The sequence below is a fragment of the Crocuta crocuta genome, unplaced genomic scaffold (assembly GCF_008692635.1).
Source record: "Crocuta crocuta isolate KB4526 unplaced genomic scaffold, BGI_CrCroc_1.0 scaffold3, whole genome shotgun sequence".
Classification (NCBI taxonomy): domain Eukaryota; kingdom Metazoa; phylum Chordata; class Mammalia; order Carnivora; family Hyaenidae; genus Crocuta; species Crocuta crocuta.
Genome location: NW_027529934.1, coordinates 7,439,291 through 7,453,682, shown reverse-complemented (window position 1 = coordinate 7,453,682; position 14,392 = coordinate 7,439,291). Strand labels below are relative to the sequence as shown.

Below are 14,392 nucleotides of genomic sequence, written 5' to 3'. Positions count from 1 at the left end.
CACCTCATATTCTCAGAGGGAATCTTGGCACTTAGTGGATCTTCTAATACCAGGTCTTTCTGCTGAGGAGGCAGAACACATTTTTGGCTCCCATTTTTAGTGACTCGGCTATCCATAAGATCTGAGGCCCCGCACCTGGGTGGCTCAGTCGGTTAAGCGTCCGACTTCGGCTCAGGTCATGATCTCACAGTTCGTGGGTTTGAGCCCCGCGACGGGCTCTGTGCTGACAGCTAGCTCAGAGTCTGGAGCCTGTTTCGGATTCTGTATCTCCCCCTCTCTCTGACCCTCCCCTGCTCACGCTGTCTCTCTCAGAAATAAGTAAAACATAAAAAAAAAAATTAAAAAAGATCTGAGGCCCCAACACCAAGATCAGCTTCCTTATTGATTTGAAACACCTCCCAGGTGCTTAATCTATCCGAGGGAAAGAATGAAAAGAGCCACAAGGAGCCTCCCCTGCCTCATTATACATACATCAGTTCTTCCAGCGACTCTGACTCCATAGTCTGAGTGACCTGATTTTAAGAAGGATTTGGATCAGGCCAAGAGCAGGAAGGCTGGACACCCATCTGGAAGTAGTAAACCTTTTCTCTCAAAATCCCTGAACCAGAGATCAAGAAGAGCAAAGTACTGGCCTGATGGTACCTGCCACAAACCTTCCAGAGCATTAGAGATGCCACATAAGAAGAAAAGGCCAAAATTAAAACTCACTTGTTCAATAAGCAAATACTTCTAGAATGCCTACTATGTCCTAGACACGAAGATCACATACTGGTAGAGCTGAAAGGAGCCTTAGAGACGATCAAACCAGTCGTTTTTTTCCAGGAAGAAATGGCAGACGTTACAGTTACTGGGTCAGAGGTGAAACCAGGGCCCTGAGAGTTGATTTCCAGATCACAACATTGTCAGATGGATGCAAGCTCAAACATCTCTGTCCTGTGCCACCTGGGGTGAGTTATCCCAGAATCCCATTTTCCCCCTCTGGCTTACCTTTGGCGATTTTAATGTCCAGGGCTGTCCTTATCAGAGCCATGAGTGTGGAGGTGAAGTGGACGGTCATGTCCTCTGCAACTGGCATATTCATCAGGACCAACCTCTGTGTGAAAGAGAGAAAAGAAAGAGCAGGAGGAAAAAAAATAACGAAAGAAACCTTGGTGAGAAGAGAAGAGCAAGGTGGAGGTCAAATGCAGAGACAAAAAAGAAGGGCAAGGATTCCCCATCCCCGGTCCCACCTCCTCTCCCTGCTTCTCACTTACGGCTCATTTGCTGCTGTTTAGTTTTTCTCCCCCCTAGAAAATGTTGCCAAATTCCAAAAGAAGGGGGACTAATCATTCTTTAGGACTCCTCCGTGGTCCTAAGAATGTCTTTAATAGAAATGGAAAGTGATTTCTAAAAGAAGTGGCTCAGAGAAAGGAGTCAGCTCTGGGAGGTGGCTCCATTCCCTGATGCAAGGCTGCTCTCTCTTTCCCCCTGTCCCATGGATACCCCCAAAAGTCACATGGAAAGATAGTGATGGGGGAGATTTTGCTTTGCTTATCTGTTGAAATATGCATCCTGATGCCCCCCTTTTTGAGTCTTCAAAAGGTGAAATTTGCCAGCACATGATTAAACATGCATAAGTCCAACTTATCCCGAGGATGAGGTGGAGCAGGATGGAAAAGGAGGGGAGTGCAAACCGAGTACAGGGGAAGAAGGCTGGGGACAGCAGAGGAGAGAGAATGCGAGAAGGGTGACCAAGGCAGGAGCAGAGTGGGCAGGCCTTGTTCCCTCCCCCAAAGGAAGGGATCAAACTGAAATGGCCAAATCCACTTTCCAGAGAGTATACTGCTTTTGGAATCCTTTAACTTTTCCTCCGGTCCCCACACCCCTTCACCCACCAAGCTTCATCCCAGACATTCAGAAAACTCAATGCCACATTCTACCACCTGGTACTTTTGGATGTGGCCATCATGAGCAAAAAGGATGCCAGCCCAGAAGCTGCACATGAAGAGCCATGTACTGGGTCCTCAAGGGCCCTGTTCCAGGGAGATGCTCTCTGGAGCTGTGCAACTTGGAGGCAGCAGCAGCAGCAGGTCCTCTGGCAGAACCACCAGCCCCGCAGGGAGGGACGTGTCTCTTCCCAAGGCAGGATCGCTAATGCTCCATTGGAACCTCTGGCCTACTGTGATTCCACAGACATGGTGTCTTAGAGTGTAAAGTCAGTTTCTTGTTTGGATCTGAGTTCCATCTCTCTCCCACTTCCTTAAGCTTCTAGAGAAGTGACCACATTGCTGTGGTATTATTCCTAGATGAAAGAGCTCCAGAGTTCTGGGTCAGTCTAAACACCACACAGTCACTATTAATGGGTGGAGAAAAAGAAATCAGGCCCCAAAGCTCTGAGCACCCTAATGGCAGGTGACTCCCAATGTATGCTGCTGCTCTAAGCAGGCCGTGGAGAATCTATGCGGAACTCCAGGGCCAGCCCCCAAATCTGTCAGGCCAATAATGCAAATCTAATGCTGAATGCAACTTGTGCTCTTTGTCACCTTTTCCCTTGTATTGACAAGAGAAGCGGGCAGCTGGGCTGGTGGGGGGAGGGGCCTGGATCCTTCATCATGCACCCTAGAAGTCATGTTCTTTTGTCCTGATAGCTGGAAGGAACCATGCCACAGTTCCTTCCTATGTCAAAGGAGAAGAAATTGGGTAAGGGTTTGCCTCTCTCCTAAAAATTTCTTGAACCGTGTTTAGACAAATTTCTGCATTATTTCCTTAGCTTATCTAATTGAAAAAAAATTTTTATAGGCTCTGATAGCAGTTTTGCTGTAGGCTTCCTTCTTGCCCATATACGCTATCCTGCAGGCCACCACTCTGCCTCCTCTGAGCAAACACACTACTTAACACCTCCTTTCCAGTAATCTGCTCACGAGAAGCCACACGCTTGGAGGCACGCAGAACACAAAAAAGCCCCACGGTGAAGAGTCTCGCCAACCATTCCGCGTATTGTCTCGGGACTCCATACTTCCAGGAACCTTCCTTGCCCTTTGACCTCATCATTTCTTTCCCCCTTCTTCCCTCCTCCACCTCCCCAGCCCGCCTTCCCTCCTGTTGGTCTCTAGCCCAGAACAAAGGAAGGGGTGGTCTACCTTATATGCCACTTTGGAGGGACATCTCTTGCCGAGGCCTAGCGGTGGTGACATGAGAGTCAGCATTTCATACATCTCAGTGTAATGGATGCGGCCACTGCTCATGGAGGGGTGGTAAGTGGGGACGGGGTGGGGGGGGCAGGGAAAGGAAGTGGGGAGAAGGATGCAGACCAGGAGGAAGGGAGAACAGGCATTCCCAGAGAGCCAAACGAAACAAAATAATACAGAAAACAGGAGAAGAGGAACAAAACAAAATGGACAAACAGAAAAAGAATAGGAAACCTGTTAATCAAGGCAAATCATACACGTGACTCCATCCTGGTGCGGATTTATATCACGCCCCACACAGACCCGGGAACGTTGATGGCAACCCTTTGGTCCCTGGGACTCTGCTGTGGAGTCATGGGGACTCGTTTTCTCCTCGTGCACATTCATTACCTACTTCGCTCTTCACTCTCTCCACCCCCCATACAACACAAGCCTGTTTCCAATTCCCAGGGCTGTGTGCGAGCGGTATAAAACGGATAGACGGTGCTCCAGCCGCGGGTTAGGATCTCTGGCCCCAGCTGGGACGGGGCCCCGACCTGTGTGGCAGGCCCGTCTCCTCCTCTGAACCCACAGGCGGAACATCGTGTATCCCCGTCTGTGGTGTGTGTGCAGCGGGAGGCGGCAACTTGCACTGGAAGTGGTGCGCTGCTAGTCGGAGCCGGCTGTTGCTTCCACCTGGCTCTGCGGGGAGGAGTGCTCTTTACTCCCGGCATGCCCCGGGGCGATGGCATGCTGGGGACAGAAGAGACCAAACCAGGAGGAGGAGGAGGAGGGGCATCTCGCATGCCATGCTGCCCTCCCGGCTCTCCCCACATGCGGCCGCAGGTGTCACCGGGGTGGAGTTTAAAGAGTCTCAGCAGAGGCAGCTGTTTGGCCTCCCGAGTACAGGAATCACTGTGTCACCACCCCAAGCCAGCTCCTTCCCATTGCCCCGGCTGGCATCGTCCTGGGCCTACGTCTTCTGCCAGCTGCCAGAGCAGGCTGTGCCCGGAGAGCCCACCCCTCTCTCCTGCAGCACCGGGAGAGGCTTCCTGAGCTAGCAGGCGTGGCCGTGGGTGGCGGCGTGGCCAAGCCGCTCCTGTTCCAGTTCCCGGGTCTGGCACAGTTGAAGAAGGGGTCCTACGTGCCTCTGAACAATGTCCTTGGTCTCACAAACAAGCAGTGATGCGGCAGTAATGACAGACCCCCTCGGCCCCCTCAACGATACAGAGAGACCCCTAAGGCAAGAAATCCGGTCAGGAGCCTCCGCTATCTACAGAGACCTTCGCAGACCCCCTGAGCGACTGCGTTCTTCCACACACCACCAAGCCTACCCTCTCTTGCTACTCTCACCTCCTGCCCTGACTCGGTATGGTTTCTCACCTCCTTTCTGTCCTCGAGCTTTTAAAATCCCTTCCGGCCAAACTATCCAGGGACCGGAGGGTGGGCAGCGGTACGGACAACTAGAACCACATTTCGCTACATTAGTTGTGGGAGGAGGATGCTAATTTTTGCCAAAAGGAGGCTCTCTGTTCTCCAGTGAAGGGAAACCAGTGAAGACATCTGCATTCTCTGGAGGACGGAGAGGTCCTTCTGGTGAAATCTACAGATTAAGATGGAGTAGGGAGAGAGACAGTGTGAGTAAGTGAGTGTGTGTGTGTGTACACACATGACTGAGTGTATGCATGTGTAGAAAAGTGAGAGAGGTCAAATTGGCTTTCCGTATTGAGGCCTTTTTTTCTGCCTTCCCCCCAGAATGTGCCCTTCTTCCTTATGTAACAGCTGCTGGTTCTGGAAGGGGTCGGACCTCTTTAAACTCAAAGGAAAGCAACATGAAGGTTCCCTCATGTGGCGCAGTGGTGGTGGAGCGGAACGGAGAGGCGGGTTCGAAGTTGCACCCCACCGCCGGTCATGGCTGGGGACTGGGAGGCAAACCTTGCAAGCCACCCTGTAGGGGCAGTTCTCTCCCAGGCCCAGAGGCGGCGAGATCACCCGCACTAATTTGTACATATCCTTATACGGGATCCTGCCGCTGTAAAGGAAGCACAGGTGGGTTAATAAGACACTCAGAGAAGGGTGGGAAAGACATGCCAGTTTAGCCATGATGTTGAGGGCTGGACGAGGAAGAGCAGCTTTTTCCCTCGGGCCTGGTAAAACTGGACCAGGAGAGACTGAGAGCAGTGAGCCTCAGAGAAGCATCACCTTGCTGAACACCCCCTCTTTCTAAGGTAATCAGAACCTGTCCAGTGCCCAGAGGGGCTGCCGAATGACCAAGGGAACCCCGGGACACCTGTCTGGCCCACACTTGGCCCGATGCAGAAAAATGGACCCTTGGCTCGGGCCAGGTCTCGAAGAACACAGCCTGAGAGTTCACACAAACGCCTCTGACAGCTGTCAAGAGCAGATGCCAGGCCGCCGTGAAGAGGACTGCCCAAATGTTTGCTTTTCACAGACATCAATTACACTCCGTTACTCCGACCTGCTTGTCAGGGGCAGTGGGAAGTCAGCATCTTTCCGCAGACTGCGAGAGACAAATTTCCCATTAGGCTAATTAGCAAGGAGCTCAGCTGGCACCAGGGAAGTTGCAAAGGGCTTTGCTTCCCTCGGTGGCAGATTGAGTTCAGCTTGAGCAAGCTCTGCGTCCCTCTGTGGGAGTCCGCCCGGATCTGTGCTGGGAGAGTGGCCTGGGAGGGAGCCGTGGACACCACCCCCCCTCCGGCTCTGCTCCCACCAGCCAGTCCGTAGGCAGCCTGGTCAGACCCAGCCAGAACTCCAGGAGCAATGTGACCTGTCTCACCAACCTCCTTTCACAGGGGCCTGCTTAGAGTCCTGGCTTTCCATGAGAAGGACAGAATCAACAACTGGTTCATTTTCAGCGGCTACAGCATCTGCTCTGTCAGAGACCAGAACAAGGAAGCAACATCCCAGTACGGACCGGGACCGTGGTCTCCACTGGAAATGATGCACACACTTGTCCACCTCTGAGCCTCCAGTCCTTGTCAGCAGCCACATGAGGCTCTGCCCCAGCTTTACTCTTTCCAGCCTTTTCTTGACTTTGGTGTTAATTCCTCCTCTTTTTCTAGACAGCAGCTCATCGGTACTTTAAGTCTCTTGATTCTTGAGAGGAAGTTCATTTAACCATTTGTTCTTTGTTTCTTACTGAGACTGGGATGTGGGTGGGTTGGTACTGCCTATCAGCTGGTGTTCCCTGCATCCTGTATCAGTCTTCTTTTTGAAGACATTGGCTCACGTTATCCCTGTTAGCTCTTCCCCCTGCATCTCAAAAAGAAGGCCAATGAAACTCTAACCAGAACGTGATGCTGTGAATTTCAAAGCAGAAGAGATTCTCCATTCTATTTTTGCTCTCTCACAGCTCCTGTATCTGAGTCTCATGACTTTTTTTTAGTCCTCATGGAATCATTTCTTCCCAGCAGCTGGAATGAGTGGGGAGGAGCACATTTAATGCACTTGGTATTTGGGTCCCAAGATAATAGGGAAGCACAGGAAGCTGGGGTTTCAGAGATCTAAGGACACCTGAGTGAGGCCAGGTGAGCAATGAACTTTTCTGCTAGCAGTTCTCTTAGGTGAGTGAAGACATCCCTTCTCAGGCTCCCAATCTCATGGCCATCCATGCTTTACAAATCAATTTTCCATAATTTCCGGTTGCTTTCCTGTGTAGTTATTGTCAGTTATAACAACAGTTACGTACATGATTTCATATAATCCATGCTACCACCCTTCAAAGCAGGCAGGTATCATTATCACCATTTAGAGATGAGGAAGCTTAGAGTAGTTAAATGACTTGTCCAAGGCCACAGGGCTGATTTGATGCAAGCCCTGCCTACATTCCCTCAAACACACCACCCATGGCTTTCTAAGCAGCCCATCTACCAGGAAGTAGATCCAGAGAGTAAAACCATTGCTCAGCCATTGTAATAAGAATGGATTTAGAGAACTCTGGACCCTAAGTCATGAATAATTACTGAGGGGAAAAGGAATTCTGATTCACTCTTCCCGCTTGACCCAAGTTCAACAGCCTCACAGGAGGACAGATTTTAGAAAGAGTCTCAGATTCTGAAGGGGTCCCAGGTGGAAGCAACATGGGCCATTCCTGTGAAGGACAGTATTTCTGGTAGTGTTTTCAGAGGGGGACCAGAATGGGTAGATCGGTGAGCTAAGATCCTAGAACTAAAATGACGTGGGACAGAAAAGTTCCTGTGAAGTAAACTCTTACAGAACAGTCACCCTGTCCTCAACCATGAGGGGCCAAAATGCCGCTTCTGTCCTCTAAAGCAGGGATCAGCAAACTTATTCTGTAAAGGGTCAGGTAATGCTTTTTATTTTGAGGGTCACACTGTCTTTGTCACAACTATACAATGCTTCCCTATAATGTGAAAGCTGCCGCAGACGATACAGAAATGAGTGGATGTGGCTGTGTTCTAATAAAGCTTTACATACAAAAACAGGCAGTGGACCATGTTTAGCCCTGAAGCTGAAGTCTGCCAATCCCTGCTCTGAAGCCCAGAAGGCACATCCTTTGAGAAATATTGGACAGAGAAAGAAATCGGGGGGAGGTTATTCACGCAAATTCCTGCCATTTAATTCAATTCTGTGCAGTACAAATCCTCAAGTGTTTAGGGGGTCAGTTGGAAGAACGACTTGCTCAGTTTTTTTTACATAATTTCAGTCATCTCAAACTGTCTTTCAAAAAGGATGAGAGAGAGAAAATGCTAATGTCACTTACTGTGATGGCCAGATGTTCCTCTGGCCCAAAAAACCTGTCAACCCACCCCTCTCCGCGCTCCAGTGACTCAAAGGAGTCCACTAACCATTGGAAGCGGGGAAAAAAAAAAAAAAGATTACTGGAAGCCCCTTTGGTGACTGAAACCAAACACTCTGAGGTGCAGACTGATGGGATTGGCAAAGAAAAGGAAAGCCTGTCCCAGAAGGAATGAGAGGGAAAAGGAAGATAAAGAAGCCATGTTTTTAATGACTGGCTGGATACCAGAGCCAATCTGAGGGCCTGGGCTCTTCAACAGGCCAAACTGAGAGGAATCTCCTCTCCTTCTGTAACAGGCAGGCGTTTAGGTGGCTCTGGTTTCGACCCCTTTCTGGGGAACTCCAGAGGCCCTTGATATGGGCCCCACTGGGATGGCTGAGAGGCCTACGCACCATGCAGCTCTGTCATATTCTGCCCAGACGCGTACAAACTCATCCAAGTGGTGAGGCCCTAGGATGGACGAGTCCCGAGTCAGGTACTCAAAGTTGTCCATGATGACGGCCACGAACAGGTTGAGCATCTGGAGGGCATGGGGGAGAAGAGGAGTTAGGTAGGGCAAACCTAACACAGTAAGACAGGCTTCAAGGAAAATAAAGAATTCGAAAGTGGGTGAGGCCAAATTTCCTAACTAAAGCACTGCTGATCTTGCTGAATGCAACATGCTTTCATTATAATTTCCACACATTCCATTGTGTGAGCATTATTATTTCACTCTTCAATGGCACTTTATATTTGGAAAGAACCCCACAAAAAGTCCCTTTATTGTCTGTCCAATTAATTTGTATTGCAGCAGAGGGAGCAGCAACAGCAACAACAGTCTCAAAGTCAAGGTCTGACACGGACCCTCCCTTCTAGCCTCCCCAACCCCCAGCCCTGCTCCACAAAAGGAGCCAACAAAAGAAATGGTAAGATGTCTTAGAGCTGACTGTGTGGCTTACTGTGTGAGGACCTGGAAGCCACTCATGGCCTAAAGTGGCTTCCAAGACCCTGTTGTCTTACTTATTTGCATAACATTTGCACAGCATTTATTATGCACCTGCTGAGCTGCAGAGACCCAGGTGCTAAGGATGAGAAATAAGAAAGTTTTGTCCAGAGTACATTCCTATGCCTAGCACATTGCCAGAAACAAAGCAGGCTTTCACCTGTTCCTTGAATATTGTTTTTTAATTTTTAAAAAATGTTTTATTTATTTCTGAGAGAGAGAGAGAGACAGCGTGAGCAGGGGAGGGTCAGAGAGAGAGGGAGCAGCAGAATCTGAAACCGGCTCCAGGCTCTGAGCTAGCTGTCAGCACAGAGCCTGACGTGGGGCTTGAACCCAGGAACCGCGAGATCATGACCTGAGCCGAAGTAGGACACTTAACCGACTGAGACACCCAGGCACCTCTGTTCCTTGAATATTGTTAAAGACTTAGTATTTAGCAGGGACTGTGATGTATGAGGACCATACAAAAGCTATAAAAGTTCTTAAGAGCCGTTTAAGAAGTATACACAGGTTACAATGGGATCAGAAAGGAGTATGAATGTGAATTTCATATAATTTCCAGTTCACGAAATATTATCCATCTTTTGATTTTTTTCCTTAACCATTTAAGAATGTAAAAACCACTAGCTTGTGGGCCTTTCAAAATGAGGCGGCAAACCGGATTTGGCCCATGGGCTCTAGTTTCCCCATTTCCGGTCTAGGTTTTACGGTAGGCAACAGGTTTAAACTAGGAGAAGACCTAGATATATCTATTTTATCCAGAAGGAACCCTTGGCAGCAGGGAGATGTGTGGGGAGAGTTTTGTGGTGCTCCTGAATAAGCCAGTAGCAGGACAGCAGTGTAGACAAAATTGAAGGACATGGCACTGACAGAACTAGACCACACTGAATAGCACTGTTTTGTCGCTTCTTGGCTGCCTAGAATTCATTTACTGTACACCTGGTCTCTTGAGGTCTCCCTCCCCCCACCCGCCTATTCGCAGTTAATATGGTTCAATGGGGTACCACCTATGACCCAGGTCTCAGTCAGTCACTGAATCCCATTTTCCTGGGCCACAGTGATTGGTGATCCAATCAAGGCCAATAAAATGGTATTGAACCTTCTGGGCAACAGACTTGTTCTTGCCTGTGAGTCGAGAATGTGGAGACTTCCCTGGAGTCTAGAGCTGCCGCTACAGACACCTTGGAGCCACAGGCTGGACCCCCAGAGAGAAAAGAGCTCACATGGAGGAGCCTAGAGGAAGAGATCCATGAATAAAGAGACCTAGTCCCGGTGATGTCACCTGAGGGCCAGATCAGGCCTGCTTATGCCTCTCATGCCCCAAGACTCTTCATTTACATATGCCTATAAAATCCCTTTTTGCTTAGGCCAGATGGTAGTTAGGCATTCTTCCACTCGCGAGTGAGAGAGTCCTGCCTGAGAGAGAGAGAACTGGCTGAGGGGGCGAGAGAATTGCATCTCTGTTGATTCCCAGGTGAAGTGGCCAGGTGGGTGGAGGTGCCAGATATGCAGACGGCAGAGAAGATAAAGACAAAGTCTGGAGACAGGATGTGGTTGGAGTCTTCTCCGCAAGAGAGAGAGACTGCTGGCTGCTTCCTAACAACCAGTCTCATTCCTGCCTGCCTTCCTTCATTTTCCTCTGTCCCACTGCTTAGAATGTAAGTGGATGTCTAGCGGTCTAGCCTCTGCAGGTGAGGTCCGGGGTGCCAACCACTCTGTGGAATGACCGTAACTAGTCTGTACTGCCTTCCTCCAGTCTTCACTGGTGTGTGAGGAAAATGAACATCTCTTTTGGTTAAGCTGCTATTATTCGGGGAGTTCCTTCTCATGAAAGCTGAACCTAATCCTAGTATGGGCTGGGCCTTTCTTTCTGTCGCTAAGCCACAGTGAATATATATATTCAATCACTACCTGGGTTCTAAAGCAGTTTCCAAATATCCACACATTTATTTTATACTCCTTTCAAGGTACTTAGTATTAATGTTAATAAAACAGTATTATCATTGCTTTATATTTGTATAGTCTCTTATAGTGTGGTGTGCTCACTCACACCTATTCTTTGTTTTATGCTTCTCTCACCTTGTGAGGCAGGCATAATTATCATCAGCCCTTCGAGGACACAGTGCTTTCCTAGACACACATGTATTCTTGCCTCCAAGCACACAGCCTGGCACATCATAGCGAATCAGTAAGTCTAGAGTGGTTGGTTTGAGTTAAGAAGCTATGTGACTTGCCCAAGGTCACAAAGTCAGTCTCTTGTGGAGCTGAGATTTGAAAGCAGATCATCTCATACTGAATATAGCCTCTTTAAAAATAACATTAATGTGAATTATGCAGCACCCTCCATCTCAAAATTCTAAGTACCTTTATAGTCTCTAATTAATTTTCTAGTTATATCTTGGTTTCTTTTAAATATTTATTATTAAACACTTACACCATGTAGGATAAAGCTGAGATGTCCACATGCCCTTCTACCTGCTCCACATCACCCCTACAGCAGCCCCATCAACAAGCACTGGGAACCCCGTATGCCTTTCTCCCTTGAACTCTGGTTGACAGAGCGACTGTAACCCACTCATGGATTCTCCCCAGTGCCTCTAAGACACTGTTTTGTGTTCTTTTTTTCATTGAAAACCTTTCACACCCACAAGAGGAAATACCTGCTCACCGTGCAAATAATACCTTTATTATCAAGTCATTTTTCCTGCCATTTACAGAAGCTACAAAAGGGACAATGTTCTGACCGCTCTAGAACAGCAACAAAGCCAAGACCACAAGGCAGGCTCCCCAAGTCTCTAGCTGACTCACTCCCTGCTATGTTAACCTGCCGACCACCCTCCAGAGTCTGCCTGCAAGCCACTTTTCCACATCAGAGAGCTGGACATGTGGCGAATCCCCTCATGATCACTTTAGGGAAGTAGAAATGCCTGGACACGAGATAAGTCACTCCTGCATGGCTGTGAAACTAACCGTCTTTCAGTGGTATGGCCTTAGTTTTAGGCTTGTACAGCCAGTGAGGCCAAGCTGAGGGATGTCAGCATGGCCAGAAGCATCAGACTGACCCTTTAATTGATCTGGCAGTACCCTGTCCATGACAGTGCAGGGTAGGGATGTCTGGATGCTGGAGTGCCGATTCATGCTTTCTCCCAAAGGGTACTACGGAGGCACCTAGGGCTTCTCACCATTTTCAAAGTGGGTATGTTCCACATATATCACTTAATATTTACTAAAGCCCAAAGCAATCATGTCCTTTCATGTCTCTCAAGCCGGCCAACTGTCATTAAACATAAAGACAGAAGAGAGACCACATCTATTACACTGTATATTGTCATCGCTCTATGCTTATTAATGCTATCACTTTATATTTCTAAGATACCATTTCTCTTTTGAAAGTCTCCAAGAGATAAGATATTCTTAGTCCTCCCTGTAAGATAAAATACCTGAAGTATAGAGAAGAGAGGTTTATTCTGAGTCACAACAGGTTCGACATGAAGCTTAATATTCCCTAAACTCCACTCCACTTGTTTCTTCTCACGGCAATCCTTCCCTAGAAGCAGCAAGAACTGTCCAGGGTCAGCCACGGAGAGTCACCCACCCAGGAGTCTGCTAAGCATCCTGGCCTTTAAGAGCTCCTTGGAAGGGGACCTGGGTGGCTCAGTTGGTTGAGCATCCAACTCTTGATCTCGGCTCAAGTTACGATCTCACAGTTCATCAGTTTAAGCCTGCATCGGGCTCTGTACTTGACAGTGTGGAGCCTACTTGGGATTCTCTCTTTCTCCTCTCTCTCTGCTCCTCCCCTGCTCCCTCTCTTTCTCTCTCTTTAAAAATAAATAAACTTAAAAAAGAGTTCCTTGGAGGATGGAGCAGGATAGGGTGGTGTGGGCCACATCTCAAGACAAAAGCACAGGGTTTCCTCACCAAGAAGGAGCAGAAGAAGATGAAAGAGACGAAGTAAACATAGGCCAGGTCAGTGCCACAGCGCTCATTCTCGTTCTGCCCTGATGGTGCGGTGGTGTCGGGCTCACAGCCTTTCTCCCCAAGGCACGACAGCATTATCTCCTGCCAGGCCTCACCTGTGGCACTCCTGAGCCCAAAAGAGAGTTTGGTTAGTAGGATCAGGCCTGCGCATCTCATCCTCTCCTTGGCCCTCTTTCCCAACTTACCCACCCCTTTCTCTTCTCAGCAGGTTCCTTTGGTGACCAGTTAGCCTCCCTCCAGTACTTTCTATCCAGAGGAGAGAGCCAAGGAGGTCTCTCATGGGCTCTGTCACCTCACCCACTGCTTCTCTGTCTTTTCAGGAGTCTCTGCTGATAGTGGTAGAGATAGTGAGGGGACTCTCTAGGACCCCACATAAACCTGGCCATCCAGGGTTTTGGCCCTTAAATGGAATTTGGCCCATAGGAAACTGTCCTCACCTTCCCTACTCAGAGTCCCGGTGCACGTGTTCGGAACTTGCAATTTACAAATTAACCTCTGAGTCAAAGATGTCGAGGAAACTTTGTCTTGTCATCAGAAGAGTTTTTCAGAGGCACTGTACCTCTCCACCCCTACCTCTACTCTACTGTACAGCCTAATGGGACCAGAACAAGGAGACAGACAGGAGGAAAAGGCAGAAGAGCTCTGTCTCCCTTGACAAGGGAGCCGCAACTATAAGGGTTACGCATCCAGGTACCTGAAGAGTAACATGAGGGACCCAAAGAAACTCCGGAAGTTGTTGTGCCGGTTGATGTGACTCTCCTCATCTAATTTTATGTTTCCAAATACCTTAGAAAGAAAAACAACAAAAAACAAAGAGCATTACTGAACTGTGTGACATGGCCTGCACATGTCAGATGCACCTCATCTAACAGGGTTGGCAAATCCATATGCATGGCCTTTCCCAATGGCCTAATCCTGAGGCAGACAACTCAAACCCAGACAGGCTGATGGATCCCATGCTCCTGGCTGGATATGAACAAGTAAGTATATTCTTCTGCAGCAGAGAGGACCAAAGACCATAGAAGGCAAGATATTTCTGAAGTCACTCTGCCTGTACGTAGTTCCTCCCACACATAATTTGGTCTTTTTATTTCCGTGGTACCTGTCACCATGGTACTCAGGCAATACATCAGACATACCTCATAAGAGAAGTGCAGGGAAGGAGCTACCCCTCTCTTCCTGTCTCAGGTAGTGATGATGGGAATATGTATATCTGCAGAAGATGTGATTGACAGCTTGGGCAGATGCTGCCCTGGAATTTGCAAGCAGAGGGGTAACTCTATCTTCCTTGGATATGTGCCCATTCGGAGAGTCAAATTTCAGAAAGTCAATACATCTATAATCTAGAGTCCGTGAGAATGAATGCACACAAAGCAAAGTCCAGGCCAATAGGAGGAAGAAAGTAAGGACAACTGGATACTCAGAAAAGGAGAAACAAAATGAATTGGGGCAGATCTGGCTATCGAATGAGTTTACTAATCTGCTTTTGGTCACTGAGCTCAGAAT

The 14,392-nt window shown here is 48.6% G+C and overlaps 1 protein-coding gene across 3 annotated transcripts in view; it reads right to left on the bottom strand.

Annotated features, from left to right (window-relative positions):
- Positions 1 to 14,392, bottom strand: part of CACNA1E (calcium voltage-gated channel subunit alpha1 E) — a 308,909-nt gene that overhangs the window by 14,719 nt on the left and 279,798 nt on the right. For all 3 annotated transcript variants that reach the window (XM_077763228.1, XM_077763229.1, XM_077763230.1), the window contains 5 exons: positions 13,581 to 13,672; positions 12,827 to 12,992; positions 8,319 to 8,446; positions 3,120 to 3,216; positions 988 to 1,093 (listed from right to left, as the gene is read on the bottom strand). In XM_077763228.1, coding sequence (XP_077619354.1) covers positions 988 to 1,093; positions 3,120 to 3,216; positions 8,319 to 8,446; positions 12,827 to 12,992; positions 13,581 to 13,672 — 589 coding nt within the window. The remainder of the gene's footprint in view (positions 1 to 987; positions 1,094 to 3,119; positions 3,217 to 8,318; positions 8,447 to 12,826; positions 12,993 to 13,580; positions 13,673 to 14,392) is intronic.